At 40.5% G+C, this 26,635-nt stretch overlaps 2 protein-coding genes across 4 annotated transcripts in view; one reads left to right on the plus strand and one right to left on the minus strand.

Annotated features, from left to right (window-relative positions):
- prkaa2 (protein kinase, AMP-activated, alpha 2 catalytic subunit) overlaps positions 1-26,635 on the plus strand; it is a 133,002-nt gene that overhangs the window by 69,758 nt on the left and 36,609 nt on the right. The gene's annotated exons all lie outside the window — the stretch shown is intronic.
- The window catches only part of LOC125456090 (FYN-binding protein 2-like), a 91,823-nt gene that overhangs the window by 30,480 nt on the left and 34,708 nt on the right, over positions 1-26,635 (minus strand). For 2 of the 3 annotated variants that reach the window (XM_048538792.1, XM_048538793.1), the window contains exons 4-11: positions 21,617-21,779; positions 20,419-20,578; positions 19,182-19,305; positions 16,579-16,619; positions 8,375-8,432; positions 5,432-5,500; positions 5,273-5,301; positions 797-854 (exon numbers count right to left, since the gene is read on the minus strand). In XM_048538792.1, coding sequence (XP_048394749.1) covers positions 797-854; positions 5,273-5,301; positions 5,432-5,500; positions 8,375-8,432; positions 16,579-16,619; positions 19,182-19,305; positions 20,419-20,578; positions 21,617-21,779 — 702 coding nt within the window. The remainder of the gene's footprint in view (positions 1-796; positions 855-5,272; positions 5,302-5,431; positions 5,501-8,374; positions 8,433-16,578; positions 16,620-19,181; positions 19,306-20,418; positions 20,579-21,616; positions 21,780-26,635) is intronic. The other variant, XM_059647890.1, reaches the window with a different exon arrangement.

Raw genomic sequence — 26,635 nt, forward strand, 5'->3', positions numbered from 1 at the left:
ACACTTGCATTGTGCAAAATTACCTCTTGTATCATTAATGGCACATACAGCTTCCAACACCTTGGAATCTGACCCGTTCAATTTGAGAGTTAATTTTAAAATGTTGGTGGTAATACAACTATATATATATAGACATGTATATGCGCTGGTGTTTAAATTCACACTTCTGCAAGTTTTATAATCTGGCTACAATCATTGCCTGAAATCTGGTGAACATTCCCAATGACAGCATTTAAAAACAACATAAAATTGAATTCAGCTTATCTCTGGCAAGTAGTAAAGTTTGTGTTATTGGCAGCAATTATTTATATTGCCTCAATGTTACCTTCACCATCGACACAGCAAAAAGCCACTTCTAGTTGCTATGCTATAATTTGTAAATCTCAAATGAATCATTTGTTTATCTTATTGCTGTTTGTGGGATCAGACTGTGCATGCATGGCTTATACATCTGCCCATTTATCAACAATAACTGCACAGCCAAATGTAACTTGTTCCATTATATAAAATTCTTCTAGATATTTCAGACACACTCAGACGTTATATAAATGCCAATCTTGCCAACATCATAATTCTGCCTTTTGTCAATGTTCTCACCAACAACAGCGCTGTTCTGTAATATTGTTAATTTTAATCTTTCACACTTATTGTATGTTCTACGGTTGCTAAAAATTATGCAGAAAACTCTCAATATGTACTTGCCCAATAATCTAAAAACTTAATTTTGGACATCAAGTAAGAGTTTCAGTTTACTGTCCAATCATTCTCAATAGGAGAACAATGTCCATTTATGCACCTCAATTTTTGACTTGCTGACAAATTGCTTGAGTTATCATTACCGTGGGATACAAATCCTATTAAGAAAGAAAAACAAAGATGTACAGTCAAAGCAAGAGGTGAAAATACAGTTAATAGGTATTATCTTTATTTTGCAGTTTCCATTTTAATCTCTTATTACAACTCAGCAATAAAGATATTTAAAGGAGGAACTAACTTTCCAACATCCATAACAGGAACAAAATGTTCACTGCCCCAATCAACTGGATTTAAACTTGAAGTTGACTGCTATAAAATTACATTCATATTTCAATCCTATTACTTGATGCTTACAATGCATGTAATTTTACTAACTGGATATATACCATCAATCTATGAGTGTCACCAATTTGGCTTTGTCAACAGGACATCCAGTGGATATGAGAATTCATCACATTGTATAACTTGTTTCCAGGCCCTTGGCCCACTGGGTTTGGGAAGAGGGGGTGGGCTGGTGGTTACCCTTTTGCCCTTTGTTTAAAAAGGACCATCACCTCTGAATTTCTGAATGTGATTTCTGAGGAAGGGTCCTGACCTAAAATGTCCTGTTCCTCTGATGCTGCCTGCCCTGCTGTGCTTCTCCAGCTCTGCAATGTGTTATTGCCTCTGTAGAGATCTTTTTTAGATTACAAGTATGTGTGTTTATGTGTGGGATTAATGGGGTAGAGTTAGAGCTGCAAATCTTTGCTTAGGTGTTTGCCACTTGCTCAAAACAAGTTTTATTCAAAATAAAGTTGTGCTCCTAATAATGTTGATTTAATTAAAGAGAACCACAGTAAACATTTAGAGATAGTAGAAGCTGCCGAAGTTGGAGTCTGAGATAACAAGGTGTACGGCTAGATGAACACAGCAGGCCAGGCGGCATCAGAGGAGCAGGAAACTGATGTTTTGATTCTGGACCATTCTTCAGAAATGGAGGATGGGAAGGGGGCTCTGAAATAAATACAGAGAGGGGGAGGCGATGATAGAAGGTAGATAGAGGGGCAGATAATGGGGAGAGATGATGGACAGGTCAAGGAGGCGGGGATGAAGCCAGTAAAGGTGAGTGTAGGTAGGGAGTTGGTCAGTGAGGAGAAGGCGTTAGGTAGGTGGGAGGGAAGATGGACAGGTCAAGGAGGCGGGTACGAGGTGGGCTCACCTTGGGATGAGGTCGGGGGTGGGGAGATTTTGAAGCTTTTGAAGTCCACATCGAGACCATTGGGCTGCAGGGTTCCCAAGCGGAATATGCGGTGCTGTTCCTCCAGCATTCAGCTGGCATCATTGTGGCACAGGAGGCGGCCCAGGATGGACATGTCATCCAAGGAGTGGGAGGGGGAGTTGAAGTGGTTCGCGACTGGGAGTTGTTGTCGTTAGTCACAAACGAAGCGTGGGTGCTCCACGAAGTGGTCTCCAAGTCTCTGCTTGGTTTCCCCAATGTAGAGGAGGCCCCATCGGGAACAGTGGACACAATATACCACATTAGCAGATGTGCAGGTGAACATCTGTTTAACGTGGAACCAAAAGAACTGCGGACGCTGTAAATCAGGAGCAAAATCAAAGTTGCTGCAAAAGCTCAGCAGGTCTGGCAGCATCTGTAGAGGAGAAAAAAATAGTTAACTTAAGTTCTGAGGAAGGGTCACTGGACCCGAAACGTTAACTGTTTTTTCTCCTCCACAGATGCTGCCAGACCTGCTGAGCTTTTCCAGCAACTTTGTTTTTGTATCTGTTTAATATGAAAGGTTTTATTGGGGCCTGGGATGAGGGTGAGGGGGGAGGTGTAGCACTTCCTGCAGTTGCAGGGAAAAGTGTCAGGGATGGTGGGGCTAGTAGGGAGTGCGGAACAGACGAGGGAGTCGCAGAGATAGCGATCCCTCCGGAAGGCAGATACGGGTGGGGAGGGAAATATATCCTTCTAGTGGGTTCAGAGTGCAAGTGGCGGAAGTGACGGAGAATGGCGCATTGATTCTGCAGGTTGATGGGGTGGTTTGTGAGGACAAGGGGAATTCAGTCTTTGTTATTGTGAGAATTGGGTGTGAGGGCTGAGGTGCAGTCAAGGGTGTTTTAGACCACTGAGTTGGTGGGGGGGGCAGGGGGGGAGAAATCTTGTGGTCCTTAAAAAATTTGGACATCTGGGATGTCCAGGTGTGGAATGCCTCATCTTGGGAGCAGATGTAGCAGAGGCAAAGGAATTGGGAACAGGTGATGGCATTCTTGCAGGAAGGTTGGTGAGAGGAGGTGTATTCTAGGTAGCTGTGGGAGTCAGTAGGCTTGAAATAGATACCAGTTTCCAGGTGGTTACCAGAGATGGAGACAGAGGGGTCCAGGAAGGAGATAGAGGTATCACAGATAGTCCAGGTAAACTTAAGATTCGGGTGGAAGTTGTTAGTAAAGTGAATGAAAGTGAATGAACTGTTTGAGCTTGTCATAGGAGCACAAGGTGGCGCCAATACAGTCATCAGTATAATGGAGGAAGAGGTGTGGGATGGGGCCAGTGTAGCTGCAGAAGAGGGACTGTTCCATGTATCCTACAAAGAGGCAGGCATAGCCTGGGCCCATGCAGGTCCCCTGGCCACCCCTTTTGTCTGTCAGAAGTGGGGGAGTTGAAGGAGAAGTCGTTGAGGGGGAGGACGATCTTGCTTAAGCGGACAAGGGTGTCAGGGGAGGGGGGAACCAGTCGGGCCTGTGGGACAGGAAGAAGTGAAGGGCTTTCAGGTCACCTGCACGTGGAATGCAAGTATATAGGGACTGGACGTCCATGGTGAAGATGAGATGTTGGGGACCAGGGAATCGAAAGTTGGAGGAGGTGGAGGGCATGAGTGGTGTCACGGACATAGGTGGGGAGCTCCTGGACCATGGGGGAGAAAATGGTAAACATTTATTTTTTTCTGGTATTCAATACCAAAGAGAAGCAATTGTCTATTTTGGTAACTGGATCAACAAATTTATACTAATAGTGTCACTGGTGGAGTAGTGGATCTTAATTATTAGAGGATTCCTCCCGTTACAGTTGTAACACCATCTTACCTGGAACTTCACATCTGTATCCTTCCAATCAGGATTCCACATACTGAAACTACTCTCAAAGTCACAAATGACTTCTTATATGACAGACAAAAGTAAACTTTCCCTCCATGCCCCTCTCAACTTATCTGCAGCCCATGACATGGGTACCAAAACCCATTCTACTCCAGTGTCACAACACTGCCATCCAGTTGGGCAGAACGGCTCTTGTGATTCCATTTCTTAATCAGTCTAATCGTAGCCAGACAGCGTTTTGAAATGATTTCTCCAAGATCGGTACTTAACGCTTCCCATTTCTTATCTACATGCTCTTGATTACATCAGTGAAAAACACAGTATTAGGTTTCATAATACACTAATGACGGTTACTAAATGATTGCAATTCTTATTTGACATCCATGATTGGATAGACAGAAATTTTCTCCAAAAAAAGGTCAAAGCCATTTTTTTGGCAGTTCTTGCTCCAAACTCTATTCTTTGATGACCAATTCAATCCTTCTCCCCATCAACAACCTAGGATAAAGACAGTCCACTTCCAACCTTGATATCACATGCGATCCTGAGATGAACGTCTGAACCAATATTGGCGTCATCAGTATGACTGTCTATTCCCACCTCCATTACTTTTCATCTGCTGCTGAACCCTTCATTCATGCTCCATTGTCTCCAAACTTGCAATTCCAATGCGCCAATGTCTGATCTTCCACAGCTTAATCTCCCTAACCTTGAACTCATCCAAAGTTCTTCTACATTTTAACATGTACTCAGTCCTTTTCCTCTATTACATTGCACTTGTATACATATATTAAAATTCTTTTGATTTCAAATCACTCAATGACCTTTCCCTCTCCAGGTCTGTAGTCTCCTTCAACCCTACAACTTCCCAAGAGATCTGTGCTGCTCTATTTCTGGTCAACTGTTCATTGCTCGTGGCTATTACTTTGCTCTGTTTAGACATTCCTCAAAATTTAATTCTTTCACCAAGTTCTTCTTCATCATGTGGCCTAATATCTCAAGTGCTCTGGTGTTATAATTTGTTCTACAATGCTCCTGCGCTAAAGGCATTGCATAAATTTATGAAAGTAGTTTTTAGTTACTCTATAGATCATTAATCCAGGTCTCTGGATTATTAGTTTATTAACATTATCACTCATCCACCATAGGCCAACAAGCATCTCTTATACATGGTCTTTGATATCAGCTAAGTATTCTGGTGTGTTGAATAGAAGCTATGTTATCAACAGAAGGAAAGATGTTGTCTTTGAAGTCAATTGACAAACTAACAGTCGCTGAACAGAATAATCTGCTTTTATTTCTCTTGGCAGATATCCCCCATCAACCACCTGAACAATTTCATCTTTCATTACATTATGTAATTATGAGTATCCTTCCACAAGAAAAAAAATCAAAACATGTAATTTTTAGCATTTAAACTATCAAAAAATATAAATCTTACCAAATTCAGGTTGCAGGGTATACAAGGAACTGCAGTAAAATATTAAAAAGGTTAAGGCACAGAGTTTTCTTGAAACTGAAAACAGTCTTAAAATTACTTGTTAATTTTTTTTTAAAAAGTCAGTGAACCTAATTATTGTATACATGGTCTCAATCTTACCTTTCATGGCCCTTTTTCTTTTCTTTTCCTTTCTGTAAGATTTTTGTTAGGGGGTTCATCTTATTTCCACTGTCCGTGCACCATAAAATGTAAGAATATATTTTTAGAAAGGCTTGATGTACAATCGAGTTTTCATTGTCTAAACCTGAACATGCATCTAAAAGAGTCGCATACTATATTACATTTTCTTATCTGTGTAGACTCTTTGATTTTTCAGTAAAAATGAACAGGGGCTACTAGTTGTTTTGTTCTTGCCATCTACAATGACTGTTACGCTATCATTTGATTCCCTTTGCCTTGTATCACCAATCCTCTTGGGCCTCTGATGTGAACATAAGAGATTCAATGGCTCCTTTGACAACATCCGAAAATCAGACTATCTGGGAATCATGACTTTGCTATGGTTTATGAAAACTTACTGTGCACACATTGGCTGCCACATTCCCACTGTCGTGGCTTCAATTCAATTTCTCACTTAATCCAGGGGGGCCAGTTCAGAAAGAGGACGTGTGGCATAAAAATAAGCATCAATTTATTGCTTTGGCGTTTTTTTTAAATTAATCATTTAAACGAGTATGTAATGAATCAAAATGGCCCAAAAAAGAAGTGCCAAGCAGCAGATCAAATCAATAAAATCCTTTTTTTTGTCATCTCAGTGAAGAAACAAAGCTAGAAAAAGATTCATCCTCAAGTCCCCATCACCAGGGAAGGGGTTGGGTACTACAGCCAAATGAAGGAATTGATTTTAACTAACATTGACATTGTATCCAAAATATAGCAGCAAATGATTGCAGAAGCTGGAATCTGTACTAAAAACAGCAATTGCTGGAGATCACAACTGGTCAGATAGCGTCCATGGAGACAGAGTAAGCTAACATTGAGTCTAGATGACTCATCAGGTTTGGATTTCTTCTTCCCACATAAACACATGCCCTTGTTTGTTTTCACCATCTCCCACTCACTCACTTGCTTTCTCTCTCACACACACGTACTCTCTCTTTGTGTTACAGACAAAGGTTTGCTTCATAAACTTGAACGCAGATATACAGGAGTTAGCACCCACTAGTGATGGTGTCTCTTCTCTCATGTCCCGCTGACAGCTTTATCCCTGGCCTTGCTTGCCATTTGCAGCTCACGCCCTCTCAGTCTGCCAACTAACATCCTGTCCTTTACAGCAGCCTATCTCCATTGCTCTCCTTGGGACACGAGCAGTGCCAAGCTCTAGTTCTGTCTTCACTCTGAATCTCCAGCTGTCCAAAATTTCAAAATGGTTGTCCTTATATTCTTTCCACTGTTTCCTACCAATTCAGAGACGTATTCTCATCCACGTTTGCTGCTGATAGATTCACTAGTCAGCCTATGAGGGAAAAACAGCCTCCAATTGGACAAGAAGCTGTGCAGCATTTTTGAAAAGAACAATTTTTATTTCTATGTGGGTCTCTCATAGTCCAGCGGTCATGTCCCTCCTCTGAGCCAGGAGGCTTGAGCTCAAGTCCCATCTCCTTCAGAGGTTTGTAATAATACCACTGAGCAGGTTGATTTAAAATTATGGGATTGTAACTATTTCCATGGATGGGACAAGAACCCTTCCGCTGTAAATGTGAACAATCTGGGGCTGCGTGTTCGCCATATCTTCTGTATACAGTTATTGAGGCATCATAAACTGCATCTTGTTATCGAAGACAAGTGCCTCTTCTGCAGAGACTTATTCACGATCCATCCTCCACCACAGACTACTGGACACCCCCATTGATTAGCACGGAGATGAGGATTGGTGGCAGTCCACCTCAACCACAGGGCAGTAGTGGTTGGTACCCAGCTATCACAGAGTGTAGCAAGTTGTTGCAATACATCTTGTGGATGAAGTACACTGCTGATACTGTGCATCAGTGGTGAGGGGAGCAAATGTTGATGGTGGAGAACAGTGTGCTAATCAAACAGGCGACTTTGTCCTGGATGATGTTAAGCTTCAGGAATGTTTTTGGAGCTGCAAACATCCAGGCAAGTGGGGAGGATTCCAAAACACTCCTGCCATGTGCCTTGTGGTGGATAGTCTCTGGGAGTTAAGAGCTGCTCACTATAGAATTCACAGCTTAGTTGCGATCTTGTCACCATAGCATTTACACAGCTGGGTCAGTTCGGTTTCTGGTCAATGGTTATCCCCAGAATGTTCATAGTAGGGTTTTTAGTGATTGTAATGTCACTTAATGTCAAACAGTGCGGCAGGGGTTGGTTTGGTTAGGCTCGCTTGTTAAGATGGTCAATTGTGGGTGGTTGGGGTGGATTGCTACCATCAAACCTTCTGAATATTGTGTGCTACATGTTTTTAAAAATTCTTTGATGAATGCATCTCTGACAAACCAGTTAATGTTGTTCATCCCTGATGGCCCTTGAATGGAATAGCTAGCTTGAAAATTTCAGGGGGCAGTAGGAAGTCAAGCACGTTGCTGTAGGTCTGGAGTCAAATATAGGCCAGGTCAGGGACAAATGGCAGATTTCCTCCTGTGAAGGACATTTGCACACCAAATAGGTTTGCACGGCAATTGATGATAGTTTCACAGTCGCTGTTTCTGAGACCAGCTTTCATTTTCAGATATCTTTCATTAAATTTAAATTTCACCAGTTGCCATACTTTAATTTTAATCCATATCCCCAGAGCACTGGGCTGAATTTCTTGAATGAAAATACTTCTTTGATCAAAATGAATAGCAATACGTGCAGAAAACAGGGGATTAAGACCGCTTTGTATGCAACACATGTATAAATTGCCGTAATCCCCTAGGACTATTAGAGAGAGTGGTGATGAGAGTTTAACCTGAGGCTCATCACTCTCCAGGCCAGGGGCAAGGTTGAGAAGACAGGAACTCAGCTGGTGAGTCCACATGGTTGGCATCGTTCTGTATCTGCTCAGGTTATATGATATTTAAAGGCTTGCTCACCAACCTGTTTCTTTTCTCGGATTCTTTTTTGGCATCTGTTGCTTCACAGGATTTCCCAGAGCCTTATTTTAATCATGGAATACAAAAACAAGAGCATATGCAATTTAAAACAAATCTCATTTCTATTGGCATCAATTGATTAAAATTACAATTTCTTCACAACTTTGAACCCTTACTAAAATGCAGTTATGGGAGTGCAGTCTGCACAAGTATGAGGAAACAAAGTACATCTCAAACCTCCCATTATAAGTAATGCTGATATTAACAAACGAGAAAATGTAATTATCAGCAAGTTATTTGATTGATTACAAGGTGATTGTTGAATTTCAAGTATTAAATCTTAACCCATGATCTTCTCCCAAAAACAAATGAAATGAACATTTCGGAAACTGAACTAGTATGAACTTCTAATTCTGTGTAGGAATACTAAATAAGAATTCTCATGGGGGTGAATGTTAACAAAATTTACTATAAATGATGTTCTCTGTAACAGAATCTATTCAAATCCAGGTAATCATACAGTTACTCAAATGAGTTAATCTGTCACAAAATCACCTCCAAAGGACAGGATAACTTAATAGGCCTGCAATACTTTAACATAATCTTTAAAGCAAATTTGCATGATTTGGTGGTAAACTGCTGTTTATTTTGGAAAATATTCTGATGGAACTATGTTGAATTCAAAGCTTTTGGGTGCACATGTTTGCTATGGCTGTCAGTTCTCACCAGGCAAAGCATTCTCCTAGAGTCTTGATAACATTCCTGCATAATAAATAACAGTTAACTCAACAGCGATTGTGGAAATCCCTCTGGTTAATACTATTAAATGATATGGTTTCAGGTAGGAGAACTACTGCATTTGAAGGCATTGGCCAATAGTAGGAATTGAGTATAACAATACTCACCCCTACTGCGATTTAAATTAAACAGCAAGTTTTAGAGTGAGTTTAAACAGGAAAGTCTGGAAGTTTGCTATATTCATACATACAAACACATGAATTAAGAACAGGAGCAAGCTACTCAGCTGCTTGAACCTACTTTGCCATTCAATTCATTAGATTGTGGCTAATCTGATTACTCCACGTTATCATTTATCCCTGAATACATTTCACCTTCTTGTTTATCAAAAAATAAAGCTGCCTCTGCCTTAGAAATATTCAAAGCTTCCACTGCCTTTGAGAAAGAATTTTGCAAAACCCTGCATGAGACAAAAAAAATCTGCTTAAAATGCGTGAACCCTTACTTATAAACAGTGATCCTCTTGATTCTCCCACAGAAAGGAATATCCTCTGCAGATCTACCTGGTTAAAACCTTCAGGGTTTTCTATTTTGCAATCAAGTAACGTTTCATTGTTCTAAACTCCAGCAGATGCAAACCTAGCCTGTATAAATTTTCTATATAAGACACCAAGCCCATTCCAGGTAGTACCTATTGAACTGTTTCCAATGCATTTATATTTTCACTTAAATAAATATCAAATACTGTAATGCAGTACTCCATATGTGCCCTCACCAATGCCTTGTACAACTGAAGCATTGTACTCAAATTTCCTTCACATATGAGAACATTTATTAATTTTCCTAGTTATGCTTTACCTGCATACTAGCCCTTTGTGACTTATGCACGAGGACATCCATATCCTCTGCATCTCAGAGTTTTGCAATCTCTCTCCATATAGATAATATGCATTTTTAAATATTCTTCCTGTCATAATGGACAATTTCACATTTTCCCATATTATACTTCATCTTCCAGATTTGTGCTATCCTCACTCATTTACCAAATTTTCCTTTGGGGCTTCCACATGGTCTTTACACGTTTGCCTTTGAATCATCAGCAAATTTAGAAACCATTTCTTCTGTTCCTTCAGCCAAGTTATTTTTATAAATTGTAAAATGTTGAGCCTCCGCACTGCTCCCCTGTGGTATACTGCTCATTCATCTTGCCAAACAAAACCCACTTATGCCAACACAGTTTCCTGACAGCTAGCCAGGTACTCACTCCCCTACATGATGAGCTTTTACTTTCTACAATAATTATTGATCTGGCACCTTATCAAATGCTTTTTGGAAATTTAAGTACAGAACATTCACCAGTTCCCCATTATCCATAACACTGCCTTTACTTTTTCAAAAGAACTCCAATACATTGCTTAAACCAGATCCCTTTCAGAAATCCATTGTGATTCTGTCCAATTACCTTAACTTCTCTAAGAGCCCTGCTTTAATTTCATTGGGTCAGACATTATGAAAGACTTACCACAGATCCTGACAGTGCTCAGCAATTCAGATTCCCTAAATGCAGATGGGATCTGAGCCATTGACTCATACAAATATTTATTTGCATATTTGAGTCTGATAATAAGTCCGAATGAGAAATCGCTCCCAGGGTGAGTGATAGCTATAAAAGGGTGCCATAGGAATTGTGGGGGTCTTCTTGATAGACCTTCAAAATAAAAACATTGGAAAATCTTTGGAGTGACTGGCCTACAGCACATGCGCGTGGATGTCACAGCAAGGTGTACACCGTTGGCAGTTTGGGCATTATGGGGGCAGAGAGTCTGGACTTTGAAACAATTCAAAAAGTTCCAGAAACTCAAAGAAGGTAGAAAAACAACAATCATACAGTGGTAGATGCAGTTGCTGTTTCCAATGATAAAGTAAATGAGAATTCAGAGCATCAAACTCTTCTGATGTTTCACTAAACTGGCGTAGTGTTAGGCCGTGAAACACAGGCAGTTGTAGTTGCTGAGATAGTAGGAACTGCAGATGCTGGAGAATCTGAGATAACAAGGTGTGGAGCTGGATGAGCACAGCAGGCCACGCAGCATTAGAGGACCAGGAAGGCTGACGTTTCGGGCTGAAACCCTTCTTCAAAAACGGGGGAGCGGAAGGGGATTCTGAAATAAATAGGGAGACGGGGGAGGCGGACAGAAGATGAATAAAGGAAAAGATAGGTGGAGAGGAGACAGACAAGTTAGAGAGGCGGGGATGGAGCCAGTAAAGGTGAGTGTAGGTGGGGAGTTAGGGAGGGGATAGGTCAGTCCAAGGAGGATGGACAGGTCAAGGGGGTGGGATGAGGCTAGTAGGTAGGAGATGGGGGTGGGGCTTGAGGTCGGAGGAGGGGATAGGTAGGAGGAAGGACAGGTTAGGGAGGCGGGGACAAGCCGGCCTGGTTTTGGGATGCAGTGGGGGAGGGAAGGTTTTGTAGCTTGTGAAGTCCACATTGGTACGATTGGGCTACAGGGTTCCCAAGCGGAATATGAGTTGCTGTTCCTGCAACCTTCGGGTGGTGTCATTGTGGCACTGCAGGAGGCCCAGGATGGACACGTCATCTAAGGAGTGGGAGCGTAAGTTGAAATGGTTCACGACTGGGAGGTGCAGTTGTTTGTTGCGAACCAAGCATAGGTATTCCGCAAAGCGGTCCCCAAGCCCCCTTACGCTCGGTTCGCAACAAACAACTGCACCTCCCAGTTGTGAACCATTTCAACACCCCCTCATGCTCCCCTGAGAAGCTTGAACAGTTCATCCACTTCACCAACACCTTCCACCCCAACCTTAAGTTCACACGGACGATCTCTGATACCTCTCTTTCCTTCCTGGACCTCGCTATTTCCATCTCTGGCAACCACCTGGAAACCGACATCCATTTCAAACCCTACCTTCCTGTGAAAATGCCATCCCCTATTCCCAATTCCTTCGTTTCTGCTGCATCTGCTCCCAGGATGAGGCATTTCACTCCTGTATATCTCAGATGTCCTTATTTTGAGGACCGCAACTTCATCCCCTCAGTGGTCGAGAACGCCCTCGACCGTGTCTCCTGCAATTCCTGCAACTCATCCCCGACACCCCCTCCCCACAATAACAACCAAAACATAATCCCCCTCGTCATCACGTACCACCCCCACCAACGTACAGATCCAATGCATCATCCTCCGACACTTCCACCATCTGCAATCCAACCCCACCACTAGACATTTTTCCCTCCCCACCCTTGTCTGCTTTCCAGAGGGACCACTCTCTCTGTGACTCCCTTGTCTGCTTCACACTTTCGTCCAGCCCCACCACACCCGACACTTTTCCCTGCAACCGCAGGAAGTGCTACAACTGCCCCTACACACACCCCTCACCCTCATCCCAGGCCCCAAGAGGACTTTCTCATCAAGCAGATGTTCACCTGCACATCTGCTGTGGTATACTGTATCTGCTGTTCCCACTGTGGCCTCCCCTACATTGGGGAAACCAAGCGGAGGTTTGGGGACTGCTTTGCAGAACACCTACACTCGATTCGCACTAAACAACTGCACCTCTCAGTCGCGAACCATTTCAACTCCCCCTTCCATTCCTTCGATGACATGTCCATCATGGGCCTCCTGCAGTGCCACAATGATGCTACCCGAAGGTTGCAGAAACAGCAACTCATATTCTGCTTGGGAACCCTGTACCCCAATGGTTTCAATGTGGACTTCACAAGCTTCAAAATCTCCCTTCCCCCTACCGCGCCCCAAAACCAGCCCCCAGCTTGTCCCCACCTCCCTAACCTGTCCTTCCTCCCACCTCAAGCCACACTCCCATCTCCTACCTACTAACCTCATCCAAACCCCTGGACTGACCTATCTCCTCCCTAACTCCCCACCTACACTCACATTTACTGGCTGCACCCCCACCTCTTTGGCCTGTTTGTCTCCTCTCCACTTATCTTCTCCCATATCTATCTTCCATCTGCCTCCCCCTCTCTCCCTATTTATTTCAGAACCCCCTTCCCCTCCCCCATTTCTGAAGGTGGTTCTAGGCCCAAAAAGTCAGCCTTCCTGCTCCTCTGATGCTGCTTGGCCTGCTGTGTTCATCCAGCTCTACACCTTGTTATCTCAGATTCTCCAGCATCGGCAGTTCCTACTGTCACTGGGAAAGTTCTTCCTTTCAAAAAAAGTGTTAGTAAAATTAATGCAATGGCATAAAGCAATGACTAGTTTCTCCCCAAGATGGAGCAAATCAAAGAGAAATTAAGGAGATTAATATTTCATGCTGCATTCTAACCTTTCCACAATGAGCAGAATTCTGGGTGTTCTGTTTACATGGGGGGTAACTGCAAGTTTAATAAGATTTAACAGAACTTCAAAAATTTGAATACACTTAGGAAAAAGGTAATAACTGCAGTATTTTTTTTAATTTACCCAAACTTCTGTATTGCAAAATGTAAATTTTAAATCTTGCTAAATTTTAGGATTCTAAATTTACAGATCAATTGGACATTATTAGCCAGGGAGCTACTAACCAGTGTTACAGTAGATTTTGTTTGTGTACATTTAAACGGGTTTCAACAGCCATCTAGCACAACAAGGGACACAGCAGTTTTGCAAATTCAAGACTTTACCTACAAGCATCGCATTGCATTTGGACTACAGACTTCGCCTTTCAGAAACTTGATCTTGATAAATTAGGCCACTGGTTATCTTCTGAGATTAGAAGTGTTTTACAGTAGGAGATGTGAAAGTAGCTTTTAAACTGAATGCCAATCACTCGCATTTCAGAAATAAAAGCACCATTTAAAACTGCAAAGTCTGCATATAATCATTTCTGATATTGAGATTGATAAAGTTACTTGATACAGGCTTCAATTTCAAGTACCTCAAAGGAAAATTTACATTACGTTTAAAGGGAGCAAACAAACTTAAAATAAGTCAATGAAACCACCTATGTACTTTTAATTTGTTTTTCAATAAAGTGGCAAAGATCATTTGGAAGGAAATAAACTGACCATCAACAAAACCTGCCAATTCAACGACATCTTCTAGGCTGTATATTTAAAAAAAACCTCAGGAGTGTTGTTCCTGTATTTGAATTTGCGATAATTTTAAAGGAAAAGTTGAGCATAACCTAGAAAGATGCTTTATAGAAAATTACTTCTTTTAAACAGAAAGACAGACCAAATAAACAAAATTTAATAATGTTTGACAGCACAGGGTAATGTTTGATTTCTGTTTTAAAGGTATTGAAAACATCTTTTTATTGGAAAGTTTCTGAATGAGATAGAATGATAATTAGTGGAATGTCCCAATTAGAACAGTAGATAGTAACAAAAAAAAGCACAACACCAAATAGGAATAATTCACCTTAGGTACTGTTAAATGCAATGTTCAAAGTGAAAGGAAGGTATAGATAAAACTAATAGGTTGACAACTTTCTCTCGGAAATATGTGAATCCGTGCCTCTGATGATGTTAAGACAGTTCAGTTCTTCAGCCACCACCCAAAACACTGTGACCAAGCTGGGACGTTATGTATGTCCTCCTTCTCCAACCCACTTTTGATCTTTCTATGTGATTACTTTAAAGTCAAGAATGTGCAGCATGACCTTAGGATGTTGGTCTAAGTACGCAGAGATGATATGTTACATCCAAAATAACTGACAGGAGGAATACATGGTAAAAATGGTGAAAGAAGAACATAGCCATTGATATAGCTACTTGACAAAATGTAGATTGTAACCTCAAGAGCAAGAGAGGTGGCAGATGGAGTTCAACCTGGATAAATGCGAGGTGATGCATTTTGGAAGGTCGAATTTGAAAGCTGAGTACAGGATTAAGGATAGGATTCTTGGCAGTGTGGAGGAACAGAGGGATCTTGGTGTGCAGATACATAGATCCCTTAAAATGGCCACCCAAGTGGATAGGGTTGTTAAGAAAGCATATGGTGTTTTGGCTTTCATTAACAGGGGGATTGAGTTTAAGAGTCGTGAGATCTTGTTGCAGCTCTATAAAACTTTGGTTAGACCGCACTTGGAATACTGCATCCAGTTCTGGTCGCCCTATTATAGGAAAGATGTGGATGCTCTGGAGACGGTTCAGAGGAGGTTTACCAGGATGCTGCCTGGACTGGAGGGCTTATCTTATGAAGAGAGGTTGACTGAGCTCGGTCTCTTTTCATTGGAGAAAAGGAGGAGGAGAGGGGACCTAATTGAGGTATGCAAGATAATGAGAGGCATAGATAGAATTGATAGCCAGAGACTATTTCCCAGGGCAGAAATGGCTAGCACGAGGGGTCGTAGTTTTAAGCTGGTTGGAGGAAAGTATAGAGGGGATGTCAGAGGCAGGTTCTTTACGCAGAGAGTTGAGAGAGCATGGAATGCGTTGCCAGCAGCAGTTGTGGAAGCAAGGTCATTGGGGTCATTTAAGAGACTGCTGGACATGCATATGGTCACAGAAATTTGAGGGTGCATACATGAGGATCAATGGTCGGCACAACATTGTGGGCTGAAGGGCCTGTTCTGTGCTGTACTGTTCTATGTTCTATGTTCTAAAACATAATTTAAATGATTAAGACACAAATACATAATTCATAGAGAAACTCACATTAAGACAATTAAAATTAGGAGGTGAGACAAAGGCAAAATTGAAAGGAAAAAAAATGTTGAATCAGAACAATTGAATGCTAAGAGTAAAATACTCAAATTTATCCAAATAAAAAACAGCAGTACAGGTGAAGGACAAGTTGCAGAATCATTTGACTGCATGCAATAATCTGTTGTTGTAATTGTGTTACCATAACCAGCCAAGGACCACAAAAGCTAACAGGCTAGTTTCAAACAGGAATCAGGGAAAATAAAAGGGAGAAATCCAACAATTTGATCCAAGGAAAGCAAATTAAAAGGGAGTCAAAGGGGAGAATGAAACCAGGTAAAGAAGTGCTCACCATTAGAGATACAGACAGAGTATGTCACAAACTAATGCTAGGACAGCCGGAAGCCTTCCTTCTGCTTCTAATCCATTACGACAAGTTCTTGGTCTCTGTGTCATATCTAAATTGTTGCTTCTTGACTAAATTAATAATCTCTGGAGATTCCTTATGAATCATTACCTGTATTAGGTAACAGTGGCCCCAAATCTAAAATCTAACAAACATGGCATACCTAAGAGGTCCCAGATAGTGAGTTAAACTAATTATCTCCAATTCCCTAACATTACCAGTTTTTCAAACCTAAAGCTTACATTTACTTTACATTTGAAAACTTCAAAAGACAAACTAAAATTGGTATTCCTAAAACACACTAAGTTATGAAATTACATGTTTGTAACGATATTTCTATGTAACTTAATGAATTGAAACATATTAGCCAATTATAGGCAATATGTTAAAGAAGTATAGTAACATTTAACCTATATAATCAATTAATGAGTTAAGTAGAACAACATTCTCAGAAAACACTTACCAACACTTTGAAGTGGGGATGCGAAACATAGTTCAGGTGTTCTGTGGAAGAATTGTCCCCATTAATGAAACATGCAACTTCCAAACTATTTTCAATACCTTGCATCTTACAGTTTAATGCAAATGAATAAAATGAGCTTTTCTTTTATAACAGAAAATTAACTGTACTCATGATTTTGACAAGTTAACTGCTACTTAATACAGCAAAACATTTATTTTTGCAGCTGACAATATCCTGAAAATGATCTTAAATTCAGCACAGAAGTCTGAGAAAGTCTTAGAGAGCAAGTACATGTTTGATCCATAAGGGGGAAATTGGCCCATAATGCTACACTTCACTATAATCAATTTTACATGGTGAAGAAATAGTGTCAATGGCTGGCAAAGAATCAAAGAAAAGGAGGAAGAAACTAAAATAAAATGTTGGGATATGATCAAGTAATTCTCAGGTATTGTATGCTATCCACTTTGTAGATTTTTAGATTCACTGAATTCAATCATTTCACATCATTATGTTAGCTTCATTGGCTGGACAGCTTGTTTGTAACACAGAGATGATGGGAACTGCAGATGCTGGAGAATTCCAAGATAATAAAATGTGAAGCTGGATGAACACAGCAGGCCAAGCAGCATCTCAGAAGCACAAAAGCTGACGTTTCGGGCCTAGACCCTTCATCAGAGAGGGGTCTAGGCCCGAAACGTCAGCTTTTGTGCTCCTGAGATGCTGCTTGGCCTGCTGTGTTCATCCAGCTTCACATTTTATTATCTTGTTTGTAACACAGAGTGTTTCCATCAGCATAGATTCAATTCCTGCACATTGAAGGATTCTCCTTCTCAATATCTTTTGTCATCTGAGGCAATGGTAACTTTCCAGTTAAACCAACAGCAGTCGTCTTCCTCTAATAACAGAGCAGCCTTATGGTCTGACAAATGTATCTTTACTTACACACTGTCTAGATCCATTTTTTTGGTTTTTTTTAAACTGGATTAGTCATTGTCTTTTCGCTCATTGATTTGCACTAAATTCCTTCTGTCATTTAGTTTTGCTTACTTTCCCCTCTAGGGTGGCACAGTGCTTAACACTACTGGGGACCTAGGTTCAATTGCACCGCCTTGAGAGAGCGTGGAATTTGCCCATTCTCCCTGTGTCTGTGTGGCTTTCCACCAAGTGCTCCAGCTTCCTTCCACAGCCCAAAGGTGTGCAGGTTAGGTGGGCTGGCCATGCTAAATTTTCCATGGTGTCGAGGGATGTGCAGGCTAGGTCAGTTAGCCATGGGAAATGCAGGGTTACAGGACTAGGATAGGAATCTGGGTGGGATGTTGTTTGGAGGGTCAGTGTGGACTTGATGGGTCAAATGGCCTGCTTCCACACTGTAGGGATTCTATGATTCTATCACAAACTTTGAGATGTGAAATCTCGACTATGCAGGTTTCTTTGCAGCCTGTCGAGTTTTCGATTTAAAGCAGACTATTCTTTCACTCAACAGGTTCTCTGCCAGAAGTCAGCATGTTTGAGCAAAGGAGGCTGCAGAAGCAGTTTGGGAGCCTGCAGTTGCTCCTGGAGCCGTGCAATGGAACGAATCATAATTCTGTGGGTCTGGGTAAAGGAGGGTGGAAGGATAGGATTTCAGTTCTTATCCCTAGGGAGGATGTCAAATTCCCAGTTCCTGGGAATGTCACAGAGTGTGGGGTGATGTTCAATGACAAGGGGATATAATTTTAAAATGTAATGTAAGAGGTTTAAGAGGGGGTGGGAGGAAAAATGATTTCACCAAGATGGTGATGGAATTCTGGAATGCACTGCCTGGGGAGGACAGTTGCGATGCAAAACCTCAACTTTTAAAAAGTACTTGAAATGAACACTGGAAGCATCATACCATTCAAAGCTATGGGCCGAGTGTGGGAAAATGGGTAGGAGTGTAGGCTGTTGTATATTTTTGACAATACAAACTCATTGGGCCGAAAGTATGACTGTACTGTACTGTATGACTCCATGAACTTATGACAGACCCTGGCAGTCTTTGTGTAGGAGTTTCCAAAGATAGTGTTTGGGGAAAACGCTCTTGTTTCACTTCAGCCTCAAACCGGACCTACTCATTAAACTTGTTCTTGCCTCCTTTCAGTTGCAGGTTTTCCAAGGCTCAAGAAATGCACCAGCCATGAATAAACCTGCAAAGCAGGTCAAAAGAGAGGTGGTCAGCCTCATTAAAATATTTAGATAGCCAACTTGCATCCCAGTTCTGGAATAGTTGTCGTCGGCTTCTCCCACATTCCTTAAATACTGGAGATGTGTAGACTGGAAGCCAATTTGGATTTGGTTTGAGGTATTTTACTGTTCCAGCAGACCCTAACTTACCTGATTCTGGTGGTAACATTAAACCTTTTGAAACTTTCCATTCCATATGAATAGCAATTGTTAGAGGGAACAGGATATAAAGCAAAGATAGAGCAGCAAGATATATCAACCAAATGGGCCTGTTCAATTTGGAGACATAAGAAAGATCCTTATGAAACAGGGAAAATCAAGTAACAATACATTTACTCATTGCTTATTTTGCCATACTAAAAGTGGGTAGATGTTTTGCTGAAGAAGCTTGTACCTACATTTCAGGAAGACCAACATCATCATATATTTCCTCAAATGTTTCTGTTTGCTTTAAAATTCTTTTACTAATTTCTTTAATTTCAGCATTATCCATTTTCACAGCATCAATTTGGATGTAACCATCTGTAATATATAAAAATAAAATCAGACTCCTCGATGGACTTTTCAGAGCAGCACTGATTAAATATTTCATTAACTATCACAAACAGGTTGTCGTTACATCCTATTGAATAGATTAGGAAGGGTGAAAGCAACAGTTTCAGGACTTCTCTAGGGATTACTTTAAATCTGATGCTAGTTGAAAGCAGATCTGTAAAGTAAAATATTGTGAGAGCATGAAATCCATTTTTTTAAAAGAGGGCTTTACATGAAAACCCAATGATGTCCTTCCATCCAGATGTCAATTTACATCACAAGAGTGACTAGACTTCAAAAGCACTTCATCGACTATAAAGTGCTTTGAGACACTCATTAAGTATTAGAAGTGCTATATAAATGCAAATCTTTCTGTATTGGATGGGAAGGTGTTTGCAAATGAGGCGATCTAAGTGACAAAGGAATAAAGAATCAAAATCATTCCCTAATCCGTGTCACATGTAAGTGGGGTAAGGAACACTATAATGAAGGTGCTAAACTTGTGAAATAAACTGGTCTGAGATAATGGGAACTGCAGATGCTGGAGAATCCAAGATAATAAAATGTGAGGCTGGATGAACACAGCAGGCCAAGCAGCATCTCAGGAGCACAAAAGCTGACGTTTCGGGCCTAGACCCTTCATCAGAGAGAAACTGGTCTGATTTGTCTCATACATGTCAAAAATGGAACTCCAGTATAAAGTTCATTTCCAAGTATTACTGGCTATGTTTTAGGAAATAGTCCGGAACTTAAGTGGGAGGTCTTCACCTTAATAATAATAGTCTTTCGTCTCAAAGACATTTTTGTTCCGTTTGTCTTTTCCCCCACTCTTGCTCTCTCATTTTGAGAGTACTGACACTCACTCAGGTTGAAAACCTTCTGAATATGCATTTCCTGGAGTGAGAGCCCCCCCAGATACTGATACTCACTGTAGTGCAGTCAATGTATTGACATAGACAGTAACCCCATGCTTCATCATGACCAAAGATTTTTAAATTGAACTATCACAAGTTACTGGGATGCAAGAGTTTATGAAACTTACAGAAATTAAGGAGATCTTGATAAATAATAAGAAATAAGAACAGAGAATTATTTACGTACAGTTCCCATCATGAGTTCTGGCCAGCCACTTTCCAGTAGGACAGTCAACCATACGGATAATTTCCACTATTTCACCTTGTTTCACAGTGAGGCCCAGTTTTCCTCCCTTTAAATGCTGCTGCACTTGAACTTTATATATTGGAAGCTCCAGGCCCGTGAGCTAAACACAAACAAACGAGTAAAACAAAAGTTATCACTAACGACAGTGTTGAAAGGAGAAACAGAACTTCTCAAAGCTTGAGGCATTTCAGATCAATCTTGTGGTGCAATTAAACTTAATGGCATTCCCTAACTAACTGATTTCTTGCTGTGTGATATATATTCTTCCAACCAGAATAACCAATCCATTTAGTATTTTCATCTAACGAAATATTAGCTACTTTAAAATTAGAAATCTGCAAACAAAACACATTCAATTGAAAAATGCTAAGATAACACTGAATAAACCTTTAAAGCTCGAGATGTCATCCATTGTGGTCATGATTACAAACAAATACTTGAAATTATAAAGCTGGTCAGACAGCACAAGAAACAGATTGAATTATGCAAGTTTGGGGCACTGAGGTCATTGGTCCCATTATGCTGTGTATATAATAGCTCTTTGCTGGACTAATATAGAACTATTCCAGTTGTTCTGTAGTCTCCCAATCTTGTACCCTTCTGTGCTTCAAATTTGCATCCAATTTTTCTCTCAAAAGAACCAATATGTTAATGTTGCAGAGGATCCTTTATTAATGTAATACTTTCAACTGAGGTTGCGCACAAAGGGAAAAAACAATAAGAACCAAGAACAAAGAACAACAAAAGATGCTTCTTAATTAAACTATTTTGTATTTCCAATATTTCTACGTCTAGAAGTTGTATTGTTAGGTATCAGTCTTGAACGAAGATAGCAAGAAAGGCTGAAAAAACTTCAATGAAAACAAAATCCACAGCTTTTCATATTTTCCTAACATAGGCACAGGAGAAGAGAGAGGATGGTTAGACAGGTTTGATGGCAAATATCCGAAGTCTCTAGGATTGTGAATCAAGAATCCATCCGGAAGAAATTTACTGTATTGACTATTGCAACACAGTATGATGTGTACAAGAAACCAATCTAGAGGCCAAACTGAATTAACTTTTTGTTAGTTTAAAGCTTTTTGACTGCACAAAGCATTAACTAGTCAGCAGTAACTTCACAATACTTTGTACATACATTGAATTTCCTGTGTAGTTCTTTTTCTCTTATTTCTTTATTTTCACATTCCTTAACTTGGTCTTGATGTTTCCCTTTTGTTTTTCTGATTTGCAACACATTTTTCAGCTCAGCTTCTTGGCATTGCTGCTCCTTTTTATTATTGGTTTCTTCATGTATACTGCTACAAAAAAAAGGAAAGATGCAAATGCTGTATCAAAGGAAAGAATTCTTTCTTCAAGAAATAAGCCTTATATATTCTTACTACTGTACATAAAAAAAATCTAAACATGGCTTAGCATCACTGGATGATGTAATAGGATGATGCACAATCCAAAAATACTTGATCTCTGCCAAGTCAGCTGATCTCAAAAAGGCAAGTAATGATACTGAATGAAACATAGCTCCAGCAAAGGTCTGCTAGAATGTAAAATCTTATCATACTCAATGACCTCACTAAACAGTCATACACATGACAACAGTCCATCAAATAGTCTACAACACATAACTTCTAACATATAAATGAATAATGATCACTTTGGCAAGAGAAATATTTGTGACACTGAATATTGTGACTAATAGTTTACTTTGTTTTCCATTCCTCGTCCCAGAGTTTAAATGGAGGACCTTTCAGGAAAGTTATCAAGGTGTTGACGATATCCACACACTTCTAAATTGAAGTCTGTTTCAAATACATATTACAAAAAAGTAGAAAGATGCTAATACTGTTGATTGCAACAGACACCTGCCGAAACAAACATATTAACAGATATCATGAATGTTACAAACACAAGGTTTAGACTATTCCTATGTTTTGTGACGGTTATTATATTCATCTTAAAATGGAGGAATAAGTGTTTTGTGGCCAATTTTGAATTTTGTGCAACAGCAGTGTTGGGATACCTGCTTATTAAAGAAGGGCCTAGCTTGTTTCACTGGGAAGATGATGCAAGATCGACATGTCTGTAAACAATGGTTAAAGCATCTGTGATTGCTGTGGATAGATTGGTAGTGTCTGAGTCTCATAGAGAGGAGGTCTGAATGAGGTTTTACAAATGATTATACTTTAAACTGTCTATTAATTCCAAGAGAGAAGAGAGTTGGGAACGGGTTCTGTAGGACAAATAATTAGCACTTCTAACTGGATAGAAGGCCTAATCTATCTGTGCTGCCATGAGGGTGGGTTTTAGAAAGGAAAATTCAAAACAAAGCCAGTGAGGTATCAGATTGCAGGCTTCTTATGATAACTCTAAACCTCAGAGATAGCTCAGTGTACAAGAACATGAGACAGTGTGAGAGCACGGGGGCAGAGAATGAGAGGGAAAAAGCAACGGGATAAAAGCAGTCAAAGGTGGTATTGAAACAATGAAAATTGTATATGAAAGATCTACTTAACTCTATTTTGAATAAATTTAAAAGATCCAGCTTCTACTCACTTCCGGGGAAGCGAATTCCACATACAAACAACTCTTTAAAATAATTCTGTTTATTTCCATTTTAAAAGATGGACCTCCACTGCCCTAATTTTCATCTCCTCTACAGAAGGAAGCAATATATTGAATACATACATTGAATTTCCTGTGTAGTTCTTTTTCTCTTATCTCTTTATTTTCTTATTCCTTAACTTGGTCTTGATGTTTCCCTTCTGTTTTTCTGATTTGCAATACATTTTTCTGCTCAATTTCTTGGTACTGCTGCTCCTTTCTATTATTAATTTATATCTGGATATCCACCATTATCAGGAGCCTCAAGATTTTATGCTTCACCTCTAGTTTTTTTTTTTAATTCCAACATGTATGGACTGAAGGTGTTTGACTTTTCTTCATAAGCTTTTTAACGCCAAGAATGGTTTTAATGAAAAGTCTCTGAACTAATTTGAAAGCCATTATAGATTATTTTCAAATCAGGAGATCAAACGGGTTTAAAAGTCTATTCCAGATGTGGTGGCACCAAGGTATTGAACAACTGCAGTAAAGCTTCTCTCCTTTTATTTTCCATTCCTTTTGCGATAAATGACAACATTTCATTTGCCTTACTAATCTTCCTGCCTTGATATCAGCTTTTGATGTTTGCTGCTGGTTTTCAAAGTTTGCCCAATCCTCTCACCTGCCTCTAATCTTTGCAGATATGGGTACTGTTTCTTTCAAATTTAATACTATCCTTAACTTGCTTATTTATCCACAGATGATGGGTCCTTCTCAAATTCACAAGATCAGAAATAGCTGGAAAACCTTAGCAGGTCTGTCGGCATTTGTAGAGAGAAATTGGATTTAACGTTTTGGGTCCAGTGACCCTTCTGCAGACCCCTCTTGAGAAAGGCTCGCCGGACCTTAAATGTTAACTCTGACTGCACTTCACGGACGCTGAGCTTTTAGCAATTGCTGTTTTCCAGCATCTGCAGTTCCTTCAGTTTTTAGCCTTCTCATAGGGAATTTATTTTTCACTGGGATAAATCTTTGATAAGAGTTATTAAAGATCTCCTTAAAACTCAACCACTGCAACTGTGTCCTACCTTTCTATTTTACTATATCCAGTGTTGCCTTCATACCCTCTCAGTTATCTTTATTGTAATACCAGCCATGCACCCACACTTTTCCCTTTCAAACTAAAATTAAATTCTAACATGCTGTGATCACTTTCACCGGAGGCTTGTTTAGCATGAGGTTATTTATTGTTCCTGCTTCACTGCATGTTACCGGATTCAGGAGAACCTGCTGCCGGGCTGAATCAAAGAAATCGTCTGGAAAATACCAATAGGACTCTCCTTGGCTTGGTTTGTGCTCGAGTTCTTTCATATCTCATGTCAGAACCCACCGCAAAACCTAAAGGAGCTGGTGAGAAATGATGTTGAATAGCAGGAGTCATAGTCGCAAGTGGATTTACAACAAAATCAGAAAAGTCAATGTTTTCACAAATGAGAAAGCCTGGAGAAGGGGGAAAAAAAAACAACACTAGTGTTCACATCCTAAACTTCAACACTGGATGAGACTAGATATAGCAAAGCGGCAGGAGAGATTTTGGCAGTGGGGTATGGATTTGTGAAATCGAGTGAACAGTGTCCATATGCAAATCTACAAGAACAAAATAGGTGTACAGCAACAGTAAGGTGGCAGGCTTATGATTTCACTCCAAACTGTAAGCCAGGAAGAGAAATGGTGCTGCTCTCTCTCTGTCGCTGCCAAAGAAGAAATAGGGGTTAACACATCTAGTATAAAGATCCAACAATCAATGAATAAAATACCACCAAAATGGAATCAAATCTGAAATTAAATTAGTAAAGATGAAGGGTTGATGCTGCAGCAAATGATCCAAGGATGGCTGATAAGATACAGTAAATGGAAACAACCAGAAACAATGTTTCATGAGAAGGCAGTGTTCTGACTGGACCTAGAATTATCAGACCAAAAAGATGCACATAAATCTTTTCCAGAAGACAAGTAAAGGTACTTTAGAATGGAGAAATGTAATCTCAAAGCCAGGACAGCTGGGGAAACATGGAAAAGATAGTACCTACTGGAATATGTGCCAGAAAGACGAAATTACAGCTACTGGAGTACAGGGAATAGACATTTAAAGCAATCCAATTCAGCATTATTTGCTTTAATATCATTATGCTATTAGAGTCAGAAGTCTCACTGATCTTCTAATGTTCAAAGTTGTTTACAGTACTCTAGTACTTCACCTGACCAAAGCTGCACAATTGTGGTATGACCACTCCCCCTCAGACTGGAGAGTATTGTCACCTTCTGATATGCACCCTCTCCCTGTCTACTGCTCAAGCTCTTCACCAGGGACCTTCCACCCATCAGACCCAGACCACTCACCAGAGCTGCTTGCTAGAATCCCTGAAGGGTCATGTAGGCCACTACTGCCTACAGGACACTAGTGGAGATTGCCACGCTCAGCAAATCTCACACCTTCTCCTGTGCTCCTAAGACGCTGCTTGGCCTGCTGTGTTCATCCAGCTTCACACTTTGTTATCCTGGATTCTCCAGCATCTGCCGTTCCCATTTCACCGCTGAAGTAGTGGGCAGAATGGATGAGCCATTGGAGCAGACTGTGGACCACAACCAGTGAAAGAAAGCAGGAGCGCCACCAAACTATTGTGGACCACAGAATCTATGACCCCAGTACAGACAACAACCTGAGGCTCCCCATGCCACCCCCACCAGTTGAAAGCCACATTTTAAAGCATTGGCCAGCACCACCCAGACAGAGGCAGCAGGAGATGCTTCTGGTTGATACACTGTCAGTCAGGAGGAGAGAAAGGAAGGCCAAAGTCCAGCAGGCAGCCAGGAAGTTTAGTCCCACTAAACAATGGCTTGAGTGGATCCTGGAGATGGAGGTAGCCAGAAAGAGGGAATGGTACTGACCCTTAAAAAGATGGCACCAGACAGCTACGATCCAGACAGGAATAAGAAATGGTCTCAGCAGTTAGCCCTGAGCCTATTAAGCAAAGGTGCGCTCATGTGGAGGCCCCAGCAGCAATCTCCCAGCTCCATTCTACAGCAGGTGCTGTAATCGAATACTACCATTTCTAAAATACTTTTACATTTTGTTTTTGTTTTAATGGTTATTTCAATAACTAATGAAGGAATTCAGCATATAAGTACCAAATTTCAATTTAGAGGGTACAGTTGTAATTTTTTTTCATGTTAGTTAAGGAAGATGCTACAACCACTAATTCCAATTCTAGCATTGAAGCATTTCTTCCAATAGTTACCAAAAGTCTTTTCTTTTAAATAAATCAATTCCAGGAACCAAACTCTGGCCTTCAGTGAAGATCACCCTGTACCACCCAGACTATGGTATATTGTAGAAGCAGAGCTATTCACAATCAAGAATGACATATCAAAGTTGCAGACTACAACTAAAATGTTCCGTGTTATTCAAACAGCAAAAGGTTTGGCAGCGTCAATGATTATCTTAGCTGAGATCTCACATGGGACCACCGCCACCTGCAAGCTCCCTCCAAGCCACTCACCATGCTGACTTGGAAATATATCACTGTTCCTTCATTGTCACTGAGTCAAAATCCTA

This window comes from Stegostoma tigrinum, chromosome 8, assembly GCF_030684315.1.
Source record: "Stegostoma tigrinum isolate sSteTig4 chromosome 8, sSteTig4.hap1, whole genome shotgun sequence".
NCBI lineage: Eukaryota > Metazoa > Chordata > Chondrichthyes > Orectolobiformes > Stegostomatidae > Stegostoma > Stegostoma tigrinum.